This window comes from Chenopodium quinoa, unplaced genomic scaffold (genome assembly GCF_001683475.1).
Source record: "Chenopodium quinoa cultivar QQ74 unplaced genomic scaffold, ASM168347v1, whole genome shotgun sequence".
In the NCBI taxonomy this organism is placed as follows: domain Eukaryota; kingdom Viridiplantae; phylum Streptophyta; class Magnoliopsida; order Caryophyllales; family Amaranthaceae; genus Chenopodium; species Chenopodium quinoa.
This window is the reverse complement of record NW_018745533.1, coordinates 1,139,953-1,161,706: the sequence shown is the minus strand read 5'-3', so window position 1 is coordinate 1,161,706 and position 21,754 is coordinate 1,139,953. Positions and strand designations below refer to the sequence as shown.

The following is a 21,754-nucleotide window of genomic DNA, read 5'->3' as shown; positions in this document are numbered from 1 at the left end:
GATAAAGGTGCAAGCCGAGGGTGAGAGTACCCTTTACATATCTGATTATTCGCTTGAGTGCATTAAAATGTGGCTCCCTCGGATCATGCATAAAGAGGCATATTTGTTGAACGGCGTAAGAAATATCTGGCCTCGTGAATGTTAGGTATTGCAAAGAACCAGCCAAGCTCCTATACAAGGACGGATCAGCGACAGGGGAACCATCTTCAGCCCCTAATTTCGACTTGGAGTCGACTGGAGTAGCCACGGCTTTGCAATTGGACATTTGGGCATGTTGTACAATTTCAGCAGCATATTTGCGTTGGCAAAGGAACATACTCTTTGGAGTGCGAGTGACAGAGACCCCGAGAAAATAGCTCAAACTACCCAAATCGGACATTGCAAATTCGGACTTGAGGGCAGCAATGATGGCAGATTTTAATTGATCAAAAGAAGCGGTGAGGACTATGTCATCTACATAGAGAAGGAGATATGCCGTGTCCTTCCCATGATGAAAAATAAATAAAGAGTTGTCGCTTTTACTACAAACAAACCCAAACCGCAATGTGAAATTGGCAAACCTGTGGTACCATGCCCTTGGGGCTTGTTTCAAACCATACAACGATTTCCGGAGGCGACATACATGAGTAGGGGCATCTTTGTTCACAAACCCGGGAGGTTGATGCATATATACCGTTTACTCGAGATCACCGATCAAAAAAGAATTTTTAACATCCAATTGATGAATAAGCCAATCCTTCCCCATAGCAATACTCAAAACAGTACGAATAGTAGCCGGTTTTACGACGGGACTAAACGTCTCATCACAATCCACCCCAATCTGTTGGGATTTCCCGTTCACAACAAGGCGAGCTTTGTGTCTCTCCAAGTCACCATTCTCCCTATATTTTTGTTTATATAACCACATGCATCGGATTATATTCACTCCCTCTGGCCGAGGCACAAGATCCCAAGTGTGTTGGCTAGTGAGAGCATTAAACTCCTCATTCATGGCGGCATTCCAATTCGGGTCAAGCATGACAGATTTGGGATTTTTGGGTAGAGGGGAGATAGATTGGATCGAGAGAACAAAGTCATCAAACTTCGGGTTCGGTTTTAAAATCCCATTTTTTGCACGGGTTTGCATGACATGTGAAGGAGTGCGATTAGGCCGAAGGGGAAGAGTGATGGGTGTGGGGTTAGGTATTGATCCGAATTGGATCGAGAAATAGATTGGGCTGCTGTAAGGGGGTGGCAGAGGTGTCCGCGGGTGGCCTGTGGTGGGCTGCTGGTAGCCGCGGCCTGCCTGCGGACTGATCTGGGAAGCAGCGTGAGAGGGAGAGTTAAGGGTGGAATTGGTAGGAGAATGGGGTGGGCTGGTTTGTGGGGTCGTGGGCATGACCAAGGGAGTTGGGCCAGCAGGTAAATGGGCTTGCACAAGGAGGGGTGTAAGGGAGGCAGAAGAGTCATAGTCCATAAAATCGTAATCCTCAAGTTTGAATTGTTGGAGATTGGAAAATGGGAATATATCTTCAACAAAGGTAACATGCCTAGAGGTGGTGATTTTATTAGAGGAAAGATCATAACATAAGTACCCCCTATGATTTGATGGAAACCCCAAAAAAACACAAGGTTTGGAGCGAGGTGCAAGCTTATGAGGTGCAGTGGCACTTAGATTTGGGTAGCATAGACAACCAAAAACGCAAAGATGATCATAAGTAGGCACTCTACGATAAAGAATCTCAGTTGGCGTTTTGTTGTGTATGGTTTTGGAATGGGTTCGGGTGGTGGGTGGTGGTGGGTTAAGTCGTGGCAGAAATTTTTTTATTTCTGGGTTTGGGTGGTGGGTGGTGGTGGGTTAAGTCGTGGTAAGGGTAATGGGTTGTGGTGGTTAGAGGCGGTGATATATACGCCGTGCCGGTGGTGGCGCGCCGTTTTTTTTTTTTTAATTTCTTAAAATAATTTTCCGACGGAAATTCCGTCATAACTTTCCAAGGAAAGTGAACCCGTCGGAATTTGCGACGGATTTTTCCGGCACCTGAAAACCTCTTTTCGAGGGAAAAATCCGTCGGAAAAGTGTTTCCGACGGAATTTCCGACGAAAATAGTGGTTTTTCCTACAACCCCGTTTCCGACAACCATTTCCGACGGATTTTAGGGTGTTTCCGACGAAAAAGTTCCGTCGGAAATGGCCTGTTTTCTAGTAGTGCGTTATCAATGATGTGAATGGCCTTCTTTGTAGCAATGGCAACATTCTGATTAGGCATGTTCCTAGAGAAAACAATGTGTTGGCTCATAATTTGGCTGCATACGGAATGGAGATGAGTATTAGGCACAAGGATCATTTTTTTGTTCCTCCATTTGCTAAACCCATCTAAGATGTTGATCTTGGTGCTTCTTGTTCTTCAGGATGAAGTGTTTTTCCTATGTTCTCGCTGGTTTGGATGTTTTATCAACACCTTGGATCTTCACTGCTTTCTTAGTTTCAGCTCTATCTCTAGGTTGTATTATATCCTCTGTTTTAGCTCTTGTATTTTCGGATGTATTAGTACTTCCTCTGTTCTTTTTTATTTGACCTGTTTCTTTTATCACGTTTTCCAACGCAAAATTTTAACGATAAATAACTTTAATTCTCGATAAGTAAAAATTATAAAAGTTATATATTATGATATTACTTGTTGAGACGAATTTAAAAATATCTTTCATGAATATGTTTTTCTTTAAATGTTATTCACAAAACACGGTCAAATGAGGAGTGGTGAATAATGTAAAACTCAAAGCGGGTCAAGTAAAAAAGAACGGAGGAAATATGTTTTAGCAGGTTTCTATTATTACCAATATTTTCATTAGTTTTGGTAATTTTAGATTCCCTTGCTCTTTTGTTGTAATGAACCTTTATAGCCTTATAGGCTAATATAATATATCTTCGTTTTGGGGAACAAAAAAAAAACCTACAGAAGCAATCAAATTACAAGAAATTAATTGGGAGCCGGGATACAATTTGGGCCCCTACCCCTCTACCTATAGCAAAACCGATCCTTTTGAAGATGTGAGCAGCTGCACGAGCACCAATATCTTGAGTCTTTGGCAACACACCTCTTCAGCATGGAATTTAAGAAAAAGATGATTAGAAGAGGTAAATGGATAAATTCAATAGAGGTAGTAGACAATTCGTTTTCTAAGTAAACTCTATTAACAAACAACGGAATATAAATTCAATAGAATTCGTGATTTGATATTTTGATGAAACTAATTTCTCTTAACGCCGCGTACTACAACAATTTAGTTGGTAAACGATGTCATCTCATGTAATTGAACAAGTCTCAAGTATATTTAATTAAGAGGGCTACAACGTAAGGATGCAAGCTCGCAAAAATTCTACATAAAGGGTGTCCTTTATTTGCCACAAAGAAAATACAACCCAGTGAACCAACCCATCTACTACAAAATCCTATCTCTTAGTAATTACATCTTTTATCGACCATTTGTACCACCTAAATAAAGCTTAAACAATGAACAATCTTTCAGCCTTCTCCATCTTTTTATCTCTTAGCCTTTGTCTCACAAGCCATAGAACTCAACTTTTGTGTCGGGGGTTCTAGCCTTCCTAGAGGACATGAACCTTTCCAGTTTCCAATGATAGGTTGTGCTACTATACTATGTGCAACTGCTTTAGATTGTGCTGTTCTATACATCCCGGGCCCATCTATTGTTCATGTTGTTGAGGTCAATTTTACATGAAAAAAAAAAATAAAGTCAAATATAACGGGCTTGTTAATTGCCATTTGTCGCATTGATTATCAATCAGCTTCTTAGCCTCGTCAATCTCTTCTACAGTTCTAATTTAATCTTTGCCTGAAAAGACTTCCCACCTAAAAATAAAGAAGACAAAAACTGGATCAATTTACGTTTCAAAAAAAAAAAATTAAAAGGATCAATTTACTTTATAAAATAAGGACATTTTGTGAGAAACTATCTTATAAAAAAAATGTTGTAAAAAACTACCTTATAAAAGCTAAATGTTGTAAGATACTACCCTTGGTCGGAAAGTGAGAGTTGACTTAATTTTTTCGGCGTTGACCTAGTCAGGTGCCAGTCACGTGACGTTTAATTCATCTTTCCCCATTTTTCCCCTAATTTTCCCCGAGCCTATCCATATAATACCCAAGATGAATTAAATGTCATGTGAACAACACATGACTTGGTCAACGCCGGAAAAATTTAGTCAACTCTCACTTTCTGACCAAGGGTAGTATCTTACAACATTAAGCTTTTATAAAGTAGTTTATTACCACATTTTTTTATAAGGTAGTTTCTTACAAAATGTCCATAAAATAATGATTACTAAAATGATGTCTAATTTGTGTATGTATACGATGGACCTTTATGGTTTCTTAGCAAACATAAGTAGTGGCTCACAATGAAAAACGTGTAACATCTTTGATCTAATTTATCATCAATCATTTTGACCGATATATAGCATCACAGTAGATTAAATTGCATATAATTACTCTAGTTATATTGTGTCAATCTTTGCCAAAGAATCTAAGAGCTATATTATTGGTAAATGGTTTCCAAATATGATCTCTAAACTGTATCTATAACATATAAGGCTCTATATTTTTTTCATTTTTTTTTCTCTTAAACTAGATTGAAATGAACTAACAAATTACAAGTATATTATAATGAAGAATGTAATTGACAAGACTTCATTTAAATAAATCAGACTGAACTAAACTGGAATTAAATCCAAGAACAAAAGGTAAGTGACCAAAGCTTGCTATCGAATGCGTGCAACTAAGAAAAAAAAATGACTTCATTAATTAAAACACGCTATATATATATTGATAAAATGATAAGCACTATAATATACTTCGTATAATATCAATAAGCTCTATAATTAATATCAATGAAGTCTTAGCGTATTGGTTATGATTGAGATCGGCTCACATGCAACAACAACAACAATAACAAAAAAAAAAGACACAAAAAAACAAAAACAAATAAAAAAATTATTATATTGAAAAATACACTTTAATATCTCAACTTTATCCAATTTATTTTAAATAATCCCAAATATCAATTAAGCTGCAAAAATTCCAACTTTCACATTCATTTTCTTTTATCAATCCCAATTATCGGTAACTTGAAGGGGAGGTAAATTTTTTTTTCATAGAAAATCAAAATTGCCACGTGTCACTTAGCTAGTTAGCTTGTTTATTGCTTCAAAAATTTAATAACCTTTTTCTTAAAATGAAGATAAAAAAATCAAAACACCAAGCCTAGATCACCATCATTGGCCACGGCCTCCTAGCCAGTTTGATTTGCAACCATAATTTCTGGCAGTGGCCACCAATTTCTTCTCCCTTCCCCTTCTCATAAACCTACACCCACCGCCACCTATCTAGCCCCCTAATCGTAGTCGTTGACTCATTAGCTAGCACCGATTTGAAGTTGGGGGAAGGGAAGGGGTCGATTTCTGGGTTGGGGCAAGTAGACCTGGTTATTGGGCGGGTCGGGTTAAAGTGGGTCACATTTTATATGGTCAATATAGGGTCGGGTCAATGCGGGTCGATAATGGGCGGGCCTACAAAATATCAATTAAAATAAATATTGGACAAAGCCATTATTATATACATATGAATACAAATTTATCTATATAATTATTTTTACATTATATATTTTCTTTATTAATTAAATTGGAAAAACATGTTGGCCCTGCCCAATAAGGACCCTGTCCATTAAAAGCCCTATAAGCTTGACCCTGACCCTATTATCATTGGGTTACCCTACCCAAATAACCACCTCTAGGGGCAAGGGAGGGAGGGCCGGTATTGGTGGTGTGGGAAAGGAGGAGATGGTTTCTGAGGTGATGTTGGGGTGGAGGACCGGTTTACAGTGTTAGGGGCAAAGTGATGGTGGTGCAATGTGAGAATTGGTAAGGTTGCTGCAATGTGAGGTTCAGTGGTGTTGTTTGGTGTGATTGGGTGTTGTGGTGGCGAGCAATTGCGAGGCTGCTCTATTTGTGTGACAGGTGGAGATGGAGGTTAATGTGGCTAGAGGTATAAATGTATAATGATTGCGAGTTGGGCAGCGATATGAAGGTTTAAGATGGAGGTTGGTGGTGACTGCGATTGGATAGCAATATAGAGGTTGAAGGTGGTTGTTGGAGATGGGTAGGGCTGGTTGTGACAGCTGATTGGTGCGTTTAAGAAGTTGCCAAGTTAGTGGTTGTTCGGTGGCGAAATCCAATGGTAGGGGTTTGCTGGGAGGGGGTGGTTCGGGGGTTAGCTAGGAGAAGGGCCAATGTGTTGATACGTGTAAGGTAACCTAGAGTAAAGAGTGGTTGATCTTTGTTTGGGATTGATAAAAGAAAATGCATGTGAAAGTTGGGATTATAGCAGAATAATCGATAATTGAGATTATTGAAAGTAAATTGGGCAAATTTGGGATTATTAAACTGTATTTTTCCTATTATATAATTATTGCACAAATAGTCAAATACATACCAAGTAGTGGTCGCAAACGTGGTACACGACTATTTATGAAGCAACTTATTCCATGCAACAATTATAGCTGCAATAAAAAGCAAACACGCGTGTAATATGGAAGAACAAATATTATAATACACTGTAGTAATAATAATAATAGTGTATTATGCTGATATTATATAGGAAAATTAGAAATAATAATCCCAACTTTCATCAATTTTACTAGAATAATCCTAACTTTGAATTATTCTAGTAAAATTGATGAAAGTTGGGATTATTATTTCTAATAATAATCCTAACTTTGAGGCTTCCTCTTTTTCTCCAATCCCAAAAACCGGTAACTGGTAGAACGGGTTAATTTTTTTTTTTTTTAAAAAGTGACATATGTCACAAGTTAATTTGTTTAAAAAAGTTAAAAACAAAATATAAAAATAAAAAAAAAATCAGAAAAGCTTGACGCCAGCCACCAGCCAAGAAACCGGCCAACCAACCCATGACGCCCGTCCGGCAGCCCAAATGCACCGGTTTTCCTCAAGAAAATTTATCTCCTCCATCGCCAACCATTTCCCCAACTCCAGCCGGCTAATTCGCCACAAAACCCCTTTTCATTTTCTCTCTCCTCTCAATTGACGCCAGCCATGAAAACCGACCACTTGTATGCTAGCCGATCGTGAACCTCCGTTGAAACCCTTCCCTATTCTCCAAAAACAAGTACACCTTACCCTCCTCTGAAACCTCCGTTTTCGTGGTTGGTGGCTGCAATTTTGGAGATTCGTGGCTGTGATTGTGGTCGTACAGTGGTTGCGATTTTGGGGTTTCGATAGTTGCGTGGAAGGAATATAAGGGGGTTTCGGGGAGGGGGGAAAACGGCGACGCAAGGTTGGGGGCGGAGATGCGGCGTTTTGGCGAGGGAAAGGGCAGCGGGCTTGGCTGTGTTGGTGGACGTTAAGGTGGGAATGTGGGATGGTGGAGGTTGGTTTGGTTTTTCAGATTTTTTGGTTTTTTTTACCAATCAGGGCTTGACACATGTCAAGTGACCTGATATAGTAGGTCATTAAATTTTGTTGACCGATTAGGGATTGAGGAAAAAAAAACAGACTCCCTAAAGTTCAGATTATTCCAGTATAATCCAAAGTTGGGATTATTCTACCAAAATTGATAAAGATTGAGACTATTATTTTTACTTTTTCCTATTATATATTATAGGTCTTATTGTGAGTAACTAGCTAGTAAAACCTAAATTTTATAAGAAACTACCTAATAAAAAAAAGTTGTATGAAACCTATTAATGTGGTAACATAATTATATGTTCCTCGTTTTGGTTATCATGATAGGTGGGAGTGAAAATTTTAAGGTGCAGGCGGCTATACCTTGCTTGGTATAGCCAAAAAACCCAAAAAGAACATGTAACTATTTTGTAACGAACATACAGTTAATTTGTAAAGAACATATAGTTGTTTTGTAATGAACGTCCAATTTTATATATTTTTTTCATATTTAAAGAGCATCAGTAATATTAATAAATGATATGATAATATTATGTAATAAACATTATCTAACCACCATAATTTGAAGACAAAATTCAATAAATATTTCACAATAAGCAATGAAAATTATGTCGCAAATAAAAGTACATTACACTGACAATCAATGAACAAAAACATGTGTTCTATTCATTTTTTTTTATTTTGGTGCAAATATGTTCTTTTCACTCTATGTATATGTTCATTACATTTCAATGGTATGTTATTTTCACTCAAGGTATATGTTCGTTATATTTTAATAGTATGTTCTTTTCACTATAACTATATGTTCATTACTTTTATATATCATGTTCAATTCTTTCCTACAAAACGACTGTACGTTGCACCGTACAGGCGCCTGTAGGAACCAGCTATTGAGGTGGGAGGCCTCTTGTAGCAAAAATTTTAGTTGAAGAAATTGGCAAGGAGAAGAAATTAGTGAAGCATAAATGTATTGAAGATGAAATGGTGCATGATTACAAGACCATTTCCGGAACAGGCCAGGTGATACCTAAGGGTGGCTGCGAAACGAGTATAGTGAGATGGACACTCGAGTACGAAAAATCTCAATCTTGTTGCCCCGGAACCAACTGCTTTTTTATCACATACTCTCCTCCTTTCCCTAATACGGAGATGGGGGATAGTTTATTCCTCCATTACAGATGAGATATGAGGAAATGGGGGGATAGTTAGTTCCTCCATCTCCCCCCGTATGATTGGAGGTTTGATTCCTCATTCAACCCCTCATTCTTGTGATAGGGTGGGGGGCCCTCCCCATAGCTTACCATATAAAATAAATGTTTACATACATTTTTATCCAACCATCTTATCGTTAATGGCCAAGTCAAAATACTAGTTAAAATTTATATGAGTAACATTTTTACTAACTCCAATTTTTATTATATGCAATTTTTGGGTACTATTTGTGAGATATAAAATATTTCAAAGTTATAAATAATAAAGATCGGAGGTTGTAAGCAAAATTTGTGACTAACAAGGTTCGACTAGCGTTAATAAAGTTTGGTGAAATGCGAGTGACATGATTGGCCTTATACTCGCAGCCCTAAAAATGTGAACGTTGAGATTCCTCTTACATTTGGTAAGCGTCACCAGGTGACGATGATACAATTATTGGATTAGATTCAAAACATTCGAGATGTTAACAGCTTGATCATGCATTTTGGTCCTCCTTCGAATTAAATGTAACTTTCATGGAATCTTAAAGGCTAAACAATATATTTCATTATTCCCTCAATCCCACAATGACTGAGACATTGAACTTTTTTTTCACCATTCATACATTAACTTTGAATATAAATTTTTTATAAACATGCATAATAAAACATACTTCGATAGATATTAACATAAAATTTCATAATATAATTTTTTAAAGCATTTTTTTATTACTCATAATATTTAATTATATAAAAATAAGGTCAAACTATTACACTGTCATATGTATAAACTTTGACTATGTCAGTTATTCTAAGACAGATCGAGAGGGTATTTTAAAGAAGTCTAGCCAACAATACACCATATTTTGTTTAGGGGTAATGATTTTGACACACCATAAGTTGATTTTGGCACACTCTATATGAGAGCACAATTTTTTAATTATGCTCTTCTCACATGAAGGTGTGCCAATATCAATTAATGGTGTGCTAAAATCAATTCCCTTTGCTAAGATAAAGAGAGTTGGCAAAACCTAACAGGATATGAGTCAAAGATGTAAAAAATGGGTAATTGTTAAGGGTTTTTTACGCTCTTAATTAAACGGGTCAATATGACACAACATATTTAATTAAATAGGTGGAGTTAGTGTTGAGATCAATTCTCAATCACACGAAATTATAATGCAACTTAAACTACCTAAGGAAAAAAAAAAAACCAATAATTTATAGAATTATTGATAAACATGTTGAACAAATCAAATATTTTTCACATAATTCACATATTGTATTGCTTCATATGAAGATTTTTAATTAAGGTGATTGTTAATTGAATCTATGATATAGTTAGTTATAAGGTGTTATTTACTTGTGTTGGAATTTTAGATTTCATTGGAATTGTTTGTAAGTGTTGTTTGACTATTTTTTTTTTGTAAAATAATTTTTTCTTTAGGTCAAAGAAAAAAAAGTAGCGATTATAACTAAGAACAGTGGAAAAATATGTATTTAATAACAAGTTTATCATTTGAGAAACATATTTCATTTATAAATCAATAATCCAACAGAGCAATTAATTGTTATAGACTGGACAAAACTGTTTATGACATGATATTAACTCTAATATATAGATCGACCAGATGATGTGGTTAGCTGCATACAAAATGCATTGTTATTTAATTTATTTTAAAAAAATATTAGAGAATAATTCAAATAAATTTTAATTAGTAAAAAGAATTTTAGTTTGGTAAAAAGACTTAGGTCCTGGGTTTGATTCCAACCGCCCTCATTTTTTGTTTTTTTTTTCAAGTTCTTCCGTTTTTCGTGAGTTTGTGAGTCCTTTTATTCCTCTACTCCTCTTAATTCTTAAATCTTTATTTGTTTGTTTAATTTTGTTTAAATTAGTGATAATTAGATTAATTATTGATTTGTTTAATTGGTTTTGATATATTGTTGAATACTTGAATTGTTGACAAATTGAATTGTAGAAACTTAGAATTTTAAATATTTACTTGGTCTATTTGATAATTAGAAGAAGTTTACATTGTCAAATTTGTGTTTATTGGGAACTTGGGATTTTTGTTTTATGTGTAATATTTGTAATTTATTACATACCACCACGCTTTCAAAGTATGAAAACTCGAAAAATGCTTTTTTTTAAAAAAAAAAATGTGTAATCCATCTATTTGTAATTAAAAAAATTTGAACTTATGTATTGAATATTTAATTAATATATGATCATCTTTTTTTTAAGATTCCGAATCCACAATTCGAAATTCCTGACTACGCCACTGTCGTACAGCCTTTCATCTAGTACATTTATTTTGTTAGACGAATTGACAACTACATGAATATTACGAAAAATAATCTTGTCTCATGCATTTAGTCAAGGTTGAATCGGTTATGCCGGCGGCCAATGTAAAATATTTCTTCTTTCTCAATTGGTAAGCAAGTCTAAAATCATTTAGAAAGAGAGTTATATTATCTTCTTGCTAGCCCAACAAAATCCTATATAATGGGTGTCAATTGCCGCACGAATATACAATTATTCTACAATACAAAACTTATCTCATTTATCAACCATCTCCTTAAAAACAATAAATAAATAAAAAAATATATCAACCATCTCAAGTTCTCAACTACGTACCTATTTTGTACGCAATGAACAACCTTTCAATTTTCATCATCTTTTGTGTCTTAGCCTCCCTGTCACATGCCATAGAGCTCGACTTTTGTGTTGGTGACCCTAGCCTTCCTAGAGGGCCTCAAGGATATGCTTGTAAGGATCCTGATAAAGTCACAACTGATGATTTTGTTTTCACAGGTTTTCGTGGTGAAAAAACTCCCAATAATGTTTTCGGAAACAATGTGACGTCAGTATTTTCAGATAAGTTCCCAGCCTTTAATGGTTTAGGCATATCTATGGCTAGGTTAGACTTTGGCGTAGGAGGAGTGATCCCAATACATTCCCATCGTACCTCTGAAGTTCTTATTTTGGTAAAAGGTTCAATTATTGCAGGATTTATTGATACAAACAATACTGCTTACTACAAAATATTAGAGGTTGGTGATGTAATGGTGTTTCCACAAGCCATGCTTCACTTCCAAATCAACGTTGGCAAAACTCCGGCTACTGCCTTTGTTAGTTTGAATGGTGCTAACCCAGCAATACAACTCACTCCTACCACTTTATTTGCTGGGAATTTACCTGCTGATATTGCCCAAAAAATCACACTCTTAAGTCATAAGGAAGTTATACGGATGAAGCGAATTTTTGGCACAGCTTAATTTCCATCTATCTTAAGCTAATCCTATATTCTAAGCTCCGAATTGATTTCAATGTCCAATATAATTATTTTTAAGTTTAATGTGATAATAAAAAAAGGGTATATATGGCCCTTGATGTATTGCTTGTAGCATATATCTCTCTATTACATGTTTTGCAGCAAATTGTTGAATTCAATGATTGTATGCATCTTAATTTTTATTTTCGCATGATCATTAGCACATACTTTGTACAATTGTTTTGGTATTGATAAAAAAGGAAAGATAAATATAAATACAAAAGTGTCTATATGATTATTGGGAACATAATCTAAACCTTAAATATCCCTAGAGTAATTTGGTATTTGTAGTGTGAACATAATTAAATACTCTATTACGCCATTTTTATTTTCCTCAAACAAACATGGTGTAAATACTCTAGCCGGAACCGGTGTTGGTGGTCCCTATCCGCCGGCAAGGCCAACCCCCCCCCCACCCTCGACACCCCCCCACCCTACCACCAACCCCTTCTCCCTCCGTTTCCCCTCCCCTTAAACCCCTCCCCATCCCTCGAAAAATCACCCTCCTTCGCGGCCGGCGTCTAAACCCCCCCTGGCGCCAGCAAACCTTTTTCACCCCACCCCCCGCCATCCCCACCCCCTTTCAATTCCTCCCTAAACCACCACCCAAAAAAAACCAAAAAACCCCTTAATCGAAAGAACCCTAGATCTTTTTTTCGATTAAGAAGGTTTTCGGTTTTTTTGGGTGGGGGTTTAGGGAGGAAAGGGGGTGGGGGTGGGGGTGGGGATGGCGGGGGGTGGGGCGAAAAAGGTTCGCTGGCGCCGGGGAGGGGGGTTTGGACGCCGGCCGCAAAGGAGGGGGGATTTTTCGAGGGATGGGGAGGGGTTTAAGGGGAGGGGAAACGGAGGGAGAAGGGGCTGGGGGTAGGGGAGGGGTGTTGAGGGTGGGGGGCTGGCCTCGCCGGCGAATAGAGACCACTAGCGCAGGGGGAGGGGTGGGATCTGGCGGCCGTCGCTGTCTGGCAGGGGCTGGTGGTGGGGCGTTGGGGTGGGTCTTGGGTATTTTTTTTTTATTTTTGAATGTTTTTTTAATAATTAATTAACTAATATTACAACAACCAATTAGAGGTTGCCACATGGCATATTAGTTATTAATGACTAATGGTGTTAACCGTTATTAGTCATTAAAGACATTTGGTGACATTTTTCTTAAACTCAGGAGTATTTGGTTAATTTAGAATTTTTGATGGGTATTTGGTGAATAAAAAAATAACTCAGGGGTATTTGGTGAAATTTCCGTTAAATAAATTGGACTGAACTAAACTAGAATTAAGTCCAAGAATGAAAGTTGACAAATTTGGGAAACGATCAAATGGAATGGTTTTTTCATTATTCTTCAATAGGTAGTGTATTTATACAAAACATATGCTCATAAGATAGGAAATAATCTTCCTAAATGATGTACTAACATAACCATAAACCTAAAGATATATTTAAAACATAAATATTAGGAAATTTTGTGTGGTTACACCTTTTCAAGCTACTTTTTTGTTGGGAAAATACCTTTAAAAAAATCTTGGCAACTAGAAACCAAATTGTAAATTTTTTTTATTCAAGACAACCAAGGCTCACATTCCGGCATTGACTTGGTTATTTCCAGTATTGACCCCCATGTGTAGGTCACATGACCTTTTTGTTTTTTTACTAACCCCGCCCCTTTTCTTCTAATTCCCCCCTAATTTCACTCTAACCTCAATTGTTTTTAATATTTCCCCTTTTCTCTAATTGTCCCCCATCTTCTCTCTATTCTATTCAAAACCGAGATAATAAATCATCTTCAACCCATTCTCTTCCATGGCTTCACCCTAAACATGCAAATTAATCAATGAAGATATGAAGTGAAGTTAATTTACACCTACCCTAAATAGTAAGCAAGTGTAATTAATTTATTGTATTTAAATGATGTTTTTTTTTCTTTTTTGGGTGTTGTTTTCTGAAATTTTGCTACAATTGCTCTGCCATGGGTAAGAACAAAAAGAAGGAAGCTAAGAAGGAAAGGAGTTGCATCATGTTCTATGAAGCTAAGGGCAACCTACAAAGTTATACATAAACCCAGATATTTGAATGGAGCCATGAATGCTACACAATTGAGTTAAATAGATGTTGTTAGTGCAAATTAAAAAGGGTCAAAAAATCCCTAAATATTCAAATAGCTCCAAAATTGATGAAGTGGGTAACAATTACAGAATAATTTAAGTGTATCCTTGGTTCAAATTAATTTCCAAAAACAATTACTACAATTTATTTAAATTACCATGCTTAAGAAAACAACCTAGCTAGTAAGACAGGAGAGAAAAGATGGGGGGAAATTAGAAGAAAAAGGGGAAGATTAAAAAAATAGAGGTTAGAGGGAAATTGGGGGAAAATTAAAAAAAGGATGGGATTAGTAAAAAATAGGTTATGTGACCTGCACATAGGGGGTCAACACCGGAAATGATCAAGTCAATGTCAGAATGTGAATCTTCGTTATTTTGAACTAAAAAAAAAATTTAGTTTCTAGTTGCCAAAAAAATTTAAAAGGTTTTTCCCAACAAAAATGTTGTTTTAAAAGGTTTTTTCTAACAAAATTTCCTAAATATTATTCTCTAAATGATATCCACGGAAAATATATTACACATATCTCATATCTTTAACAAAAGGTAAGTGACCAAAGTTGGCTTGCTTGGACCAATGTGCACAACTAAGAAAAAAATTTGACGTCATTATAACACACATACATATAATGTCTATCTTGGCCTAACGGTTAAAATTGAGGTCATGTAAATGATAGGTCACTGGATGGAATCCCTCATCCCAATTGTAATGTATTTAGTACTTTCCATTGGGGCCTTGTGGCTCACTTACAAAAAATAAAATATATATATATATATATATAAAAAAGGGTATTATTATATAATTATTGCACAAATAAAAACTCTCATATGTGGTTAGTCACATCGTGTAGCCAACCACAATTTTTTTTAAAGAATAGTCAAGATTACTTGGTCATGGGTTGGTCAGTCAGGCAGGGGTTATTCACTTGGCGAGGGGTTACTCACTCGGTCAGAGGTTACTCACTCAGTCAAAGGTTACTCGGTCAGTCAGAAAATATTTGATCATGAGGTAGCTAATCAGGGGTTACTCATGTGTTACTTGGCCGCATGGTCTGACTTAGACACACACAAAACACATTGTTGTATAAATACACACCAAGTAGTGGCCGCGGTACATGATTTATGAAGCAAATTATTCCAAGCAACAATAATTATAGCATACATCTTGGTACCACAAGGCAAACACGTTTACATAACGGATGACTTATGACGTAAAAGCCTTATTATGCACAAAATATACTTTACTTTAAGACATGTATGTATTACAAATCAACTGTATAGTTTACTTCTTAATTCCATGGTGATGATCATCGATGTCTTTGGCAGCATTAAGCATGTGATCAAGCAAAGCAGTTGGTTCAGGGGCACCGGGATGGAGTTTTTCGTATTCGAGTGTCCACCTCACGATGCTCGTTACGCTGTCCTTAGGTATCACCTGGCCTGTTCCGGAAATGGTCTTGTAATCATCTAGCATATCACCTTCAATACATTTATGCTTCACTAATTTCTTCTCCTTGTCAATTTCTTCAACTAAAATTTTTGCTACAAGAGGTTTTCCACCTATCATGATAACCAAAACGAGAAACATAAGCGTGTTAGCGGGCTAATAAGTTTAATGCCTCTCTATATCTAAAAATTCTATAGTAGTCGTTTGAAATATGACTATCATAATAAATTATTGTTTTTTTTATTGTTTATACAGAGTATAAGGAGTTAAAATATATTTTGGTAATATTAGTATTATTTACTCCCTAAGAGGTAAAATATTCAATTGTTGCAAGTATTGTGATATACAAGTATATCTTTTGGCATAACTTTACTAGTGATAACTTCATAATAACAGAGGTTTTTCAGTGCGGCAAGCCACATGGTACGGCGCAGTTACTTGTATTTTAGGGTTACTTGTATTCTGGGGTTACTTGTAGGGTGTTACTTGTATTATGAAGTTACTTGTATGGGTTACTTGTATCGTGGGTTACTTCTATGTATTACTTGTATTATAAGTAACTCCAAACCAAAATCCCATACCAAACAAGTAACATTCTACAAGTAACCCCCGATCAAAACTAATAACAGACATACAAGTAACCCTAAAATACAAGTAACACCTGGCAAAACCAGTAACACCCTAGAAGTAACCCCGACCAAAACCAGTAACACCCATACAAGTAACTCCAGAATACAAGTAACACCTACAAGTAACCCCTAACAAAACTAGTAACACCGTACCCTATAAGTAACTCCGACCAAAACCAGTAACACCCATACAAGTAACCCCAATATACAAGTAACGCCTACAAGTAACCCCTGACAAAACCAGTAACACCCTACAAGTAACCCTTGCCGCACCATGTGGCTAGCCACATACAAAAAATTGTAATAACCAAATATAAATATGAAAAATTTGTGAGGAAGGTGATTTTAAGTAGACCTTTTTGTGACAAAGATCCTTTTATAAAAAATGTGGCACAAAAGGTCCTTATATCATGTTTAGGTTGTGAGAAGGGTCCTTTGACCATTTTCCGGCGTTGATTTTTTTATTTTCTGGCAAAAAAAGTCAGATCTAAATTCCCTTTTTTCTCCCTCCTTTTTTCCCTCGTTTTCCCTTTTTTCCCCCTATTAAACCCTGATTTCTGAAAACAATAATTAACATTAAAACTTCAATTGTAATCCAATAAATTAAAATTGAAGGCTATTCAAAGTAATTCAAGGCTAATCCTCCCCACAATGAGAGAAAATAGGGGGAAAAAAAAAGAAACTTAATAAGTCACGTGCTTTACACGTGGCTTTTTTTGGCCGGAAAATAAAAAAGTCAATGTCGGAAAAATGATCAAAGGACCCTCCTCACGACCCAAACATGATATAAGGACCTTTTATGCCACTTTTTTTTTATAAGAGACCTTTGTCACAAAAAGATCTACTTAAAAGACGTTCTTCACAATTTTTCCTATAAATAATTAAGAGTATAACGAAAAGTAGTCAATTTAGTAGTTATACCTGTTTTGTACTTCCAAAGGATGATAGAGCCAGGCTTACCAAATTCACCCTCAACCACATCACAACTTTCAACGAAATGAGGAGCAGCATGAGATACATGGTGAGGTCTACTCTCATATATTTCATGGTACACATCTCCTGCGCCTGCTCTTATCTCTACTTCGCCCTCTAGCTTACGCTTAAGACTCATCTTTTTAGTTGAATAATTCTTACTTGATTATGATTTGCAATTTATACTAACAAATTTATATATTCGTTCACATATTAATTAGTATACCGTTCTAGATCTTTTTATAGTAAAGTTGAGGATGAAATTAGGATTATTATGTGATGGTTAATCAATTTACATAAAGTAGCCACTATATAATAACTTTAAATATGGACCATTTAATAATAATGATTGATCTTGTTCTATGTATTTAACAATTAAGCCCCCAATAAAGAAAAGAAAGAAAAGAAAAAAAGATGATGTTTTTTTGGATATTCTTGATTTTGTTTTTTTAAAATATATATATATATATATATATATATATATATATATTTCTTGATTTTTTTTTTTTAAAAAAAAATAAAAATTATTTTCATGACCCCTTGAATTGGAATTGAAAACAAATTAATTACTGGCCAGAAATTATCAAAGCACACCTGTTTTTGAAATTTTTTTGTTAAGTCTCACCACTCCCTATAACTGGTTGAAGCAGAGGAGTTACGAAGAGGGGAATGAATAGAGGGAAAAGGGGGGAAAATAAAACAAAAGTGGAGTTAAGTAGGTCACGTGAGGTACACATGCTAGCCAACGCCGAAAATGTAAATCATTAGTCGGAAATTCGAAGAGTGGTGGGACTTAACCAAAAAAATATTCAACGAGGATTGGAATTGCATGCAACGCTAGCATTTCAATATGTCATTATTAGGTGTTACAGTAGATGTTTAATGCATAACACATGGAAAAGTAAAGCCATTATTTTTTTTATTATTTTTTTTTTTTACTTTTTGAAAAATTTAGAAACCCCTCCTCACGAGGAGAATAATGTATCATGACCAAAATAATAATTTATGAGGATAACCATGTAACAATTCAGATGTGCCTACACAAATATTACATAAATAATAAGATGTGCCCATACAAATATTACATAAATACTTCGTACTAAGATGTGCTCATACATCTTACTACGAAGTTTTCTAAGATGTGCTCATGCATCTTAGAATACATACATACATATATATACATATATATATATATACATACATACATATATATATATATATACATATATATATATACATATATATATATATATATATATAAACATATATATATATATATTATATTTACGATAATATTTGTCGTAGATTAGGATAATTTTGTATATATTTTGTTATACCTCGTATCCTTATCATAATAGGATTACGACTCTTGTAAACCTCTATATATTATAATCAATGGTGCACACTCCAATCTGAGGAGTTTTCCCGAAATCTAACATGGTATCAGAGCTTAGGTTTTCGATCTCAAATTAATTTTTTTTATATATATCATCTTAGAATACATACACATCATGTATTCTAAGATGTGCTCATACATCTTTTACATAGATACATACTCATTCATGCAGATAATACAAGCCTTATTTAGTTTAGCTACTCAATGAAACAACATATATTAGAAGCAATAAATAGCACACGAAAGCTAGGGGTGAATTATAACATAACAACACCCTAAATCATATACATTTTTTTACTTCTTTATGCCGTGATGATGATCATCGATGTCTTTGGCAGCGGCAAGCAAGTTATCGAGCAAAGCTGTTGGTTCAGGGACACCAGGATGGAGTTTCTCGTACTCGAAAATCCACTTCACTATGCAGGTTTCACTGTCTTTAGGTATCACTTGACATGTTCCAGTGATGGTCTTATACTCGTTCATCAAATCACCTTCGAAACATCTTTGCCTCACCAACTTCTTCTCCTTGTCTATCTCTTCAATTATATTCTTTGCTCTAAGGGGTTTTCCATCTACATATGAACATAACAAAATGGAAAGATATAGGTAAATGTATAATCATCAATACAGAGTTACTATATGACCATACTTTTTTTATTACAAAATGTAAGGAAGGTCTTTTTTATGAAAAAAGAAAGTTTCAAAGTTATACTTTCTCCGTTCTGTTAATATTGCAATAATGGACTTTTTGCACTATTCATCACTCTAGTTTGACCATATAATATGATTTATACGTTAAGCAAAATATAGTCATGTGGATCTTGTTGGATTCGTGTCATAAAATACTTTCACAATATCAATTTTTTATAATTTTTACTCTTACACAATTATAGATATTTAGCATATAAAATGTGCATAGGGATGCGTAATTTCCTCCTTGTTGCAATATTAATAGAACGGAGGAAGTACAATTTTACAAAATTTAATAAGTTATACTTCCTTCGTTATTATTTTTTTTTTAAGTTGTAACAGTTTGACTTTTACATAATTGTTCATGTACTTCACTTTATTAACTAGATTTAGTGAAATATGGTTAAATAAAATGCACTCACGTGCGATCTTGCTTGTTAGATTCATCTCGATTTATACTATTTTAATATTTAATGTTTATATGATATTTACATATTCACGATAAAGATAATAACGATTGAAATAATATATCGACGAGAATGAAAAGCAAAGTGTTGCTAGTAAAAAAATAACAAAGTAAGTATATACAAAGTCCAACAAATATCAGTTTACTATCAACGAACCATCTCAACTAAATGCTTAAACTTTTAATTAGTTGAGACTCAAATTAACATTAATGCTCTATCAATAATTATATCGGATATCTCATGATGCAAACTTAGGGTGTTCTTTATTCGGATTAAAATCAAAATCTAATCCAATTCAAACCAAATTATAAATTCGGATTGGATTCGAACTTTAAATCAGATTGGGTCGAATTGATTTTTTGAAAATTCGGATTTTTGGATCGGATCAGACTAACCTTGTTCGGATCCAAAAAATAGAAATATCCGAAACATAAATCGTTATATTATAAATGAGTATTGTTAATATTAATCACGTAAAACTATGTTTATAATTATGTTAATATTAATCATCAAAAGTTATATTTTCAATACTTGTATCAATCACGTACAACTATACTTTTCGAGGAATGAGTTTTTATCATTGCATTTTTAATTTTATAACCGTACTAGGCCCCAAAAAAATTTGCAACGTATTTTTATTCGGACTTTCATATTGGATTTGGTTAGGAATTCGGATCGGATTAGATTTGATCAATGAAAACCGGAATTTATTTTTGATCGGATTAGATTTGGGCTAAATGACACCCCTATTGTAAACTTATTACAATCCTCGTTGGTGTATAGATGTTCTTTGATCGAAATAGATCAAGAATGTGTTCTCTTTATTTATGTTCAGAATTGGTCTGAATTGTTCAAATCTTATTAGATCTTATAAGTTTTGATTTTATGCTTACAAGTGATAAAACCAAATCAAATCCCAAAAAAATAAGATCCAAGTCAAAATGAGTTGAAGAGAACCCACCCCAAAAATTTTCACGTGATAAAAGCAAAATAAAACTTTAGTATTAGTGCATTAGAAACAAAGTCTAGAAAATACTGACCTATTTTGTGGTTCCAAACAATGATGGAGCCAGGCTTACCAAGCTCACCCTCATGCAAATCACAGCTTTCTACGAAATGAGGAGAAGCATGGGAAACATGATGAGGTTTACTCTCATATATTTCATGGTACACATCTCCTGCACTAGCTCTTATCTCGATCTCACCCTCTAACTTACGCTTAAGACTCATATTCTTATTTCAATTATTCTTGCTTTACTAACATATATATGCAATCTATGCTAATAGTTGTATACAATATGAGTGGTTCATCCCCTTTTATAGGGATGTTATGAACGAAAGTCATGAATTATTATAATGACGAACTACGACGTACCCCATCTTATTAAAGCTCGGAGTTAATTATGATGACCCCAATATGGATGCTGAGATTAAATATGCTTCTTTAATACTCCGTACAAATTTACTCTTTATAATTTATCTACCATTAATTTAAAGTTGAAAAATACAATACTCATTCATAATTGTATCTATACATTAACTGCTTTGTAGTCAAGTACTCTTCCGTTTCTAAATTATATTCCTACTTCTAGTATTTATTTCTCACATAATAAGGAGAATTGAGAATGTAATTTAGAAATAAAGGGAGTATATGGTATTTAATGAAACTAAAGTACGTGGAGGGAAAACTGAAATTACAATTGTAATCTTAATTACTCTGTACAATTATTTATAGTAGAACTAAGCTTGAACTAAATTTTGACAAAACCGATTTCAGGCCGTTCCCAAAACCGATTTCAGGCCCTGTTCTTTTGAACTTCTGAGCATAGTAGGGCAGAGCAGAGCAGAGCAGGACATAACAGAGCAGAGTAGGGCTAGGCTTCCACACACAGTGGAGCAGAGCACAACAGGGCAGAGCAGAGCAAAGCGGATTTCCGCCAATTACGATCAGAAAGTTATACTTGATTCATCTATCCTTGAACTATAATTTCAAACATATTTCATTAGGGGTGTTCAAATCCGGGTACCCGGAGTTTCGGGTAATGGTTAATTCGTCCCA

General features: G+C 34.9%; 3 protein-coding genes across 3 annotated transcripts; 1 reads left to right on the top strand and 2 right to left on the bottom strand.

The window, feature by feature from the left end:
* Nucleotides 1-11,092: 11,092 nt before the first annotated feature.
* Nucleotides 11,093-12,078, top strand: LOC110715836 (germin-like protein subfamily 3 member 3). Its single transcript, XM_021894451.1, has one exon. The coding sequence runs from the start codon at nucleotides 11,319-11,321 to the stop codon at nucleotides 11,943-11,945; it is 627 nt and encodes a 208-aa protein (XP_021750143.1). The 5' UTR covers nucleotides 11,093-11,318; the 3' UTR covers nucleotides 11,946-12,078.
* A 3,081-nt stretch (nucleotides 12,079-15,159) lies between these two features.
* On the bottom strand, nucleotides 15,160-17,543 carry LOC110715816 (MLP-like protein 43). The gene is made up of 2 exons (XM_021894430.1): nucleotides 17,092-17,543; nucleotides 15,160-15,654 (listed from the first exon to the last, which is right to left on the bottom strand). The coding sequence occupies exons 1-2, from the start codon at nucleotides 17,279-17,281 to the stop codon at nucleotides 15,377-15,379; spliced, it is 468 nt and encodes a 155-aa protein (XP_021750122.1). The 5' UTR covers nucleotides 17,282-17,543; the 3' UTR covers nucleotides 15,160-15,376.
* A 1,054-nt stretch (nucleotides 17,544-18,597) lies between these two features.
* On the bottom strand, nucleotides 18,598-21,002 carry LOC110715928 (MLP-like protein 34). The gene is made up of 2 exons (XM_021894546.1): nucleotides 20,736-21,002; nucleotides 18,598-19,110 (listed from the first exon to the last, which is right to left on the bottom strand). Exons 1-2 carry the CDS (start codon nucleotides 20,923-20,925, stop codon nucleotides 18,833-18,835), a joined length of 468 nt encoding a protein of 155 aa, XP_021750238.1. The 5' UTR covers nucleotides 20,926-21,002; the 3' UTR covers nucleotides 18,598-18,832.
* Between the last annotated feature and the right edge of the window lie 752 nt (nucleotides 21,003-21,754).

What these genes read in the sequence shown, in the direction of transcription:
- LOC110715836 (XM_021894451.1), top strand. Translation starts at nt 11,319, where the DNA reads ATGAACAACCTTTCAATTTTCATCATCTTTTGTGTCTTAGCCTCCCTG.
- LOC110715816 (XM_021894430.1), bottom strand. Translation starts at nt 17,281, where the DNA reads ATGAGTCTTAAGCGTAAGCTAGAGGGCGAAGTAGAGATAAGAGCAGGC. An exon ending in CCTTTGGAAGTACAAAACAG is followed by an intron (nt 15,655 to 17,091) that starts GTATAACTACTA and finishes TTATCATGATAG; the next exon opens with GTGGAAAACCTCTTGTAGCA.
- LOC110715928 (XM_021894546.1), bottom strand. Translation starts at nt 20,925, where the DNA reads ATGAGTCTTAAGCGTAAGTTAGAGGGTGAGATCGAGATAAGAGCTAGT. An exon ending in TGTTTGGAACCACAAAATAG is followed by an intron (nt 19,111 to 20,735) that starts GTCAGTATTTTC and finishes GTTCATATGTAG; the next exon opens with ATGGAAAACCCCTTAGAGCA.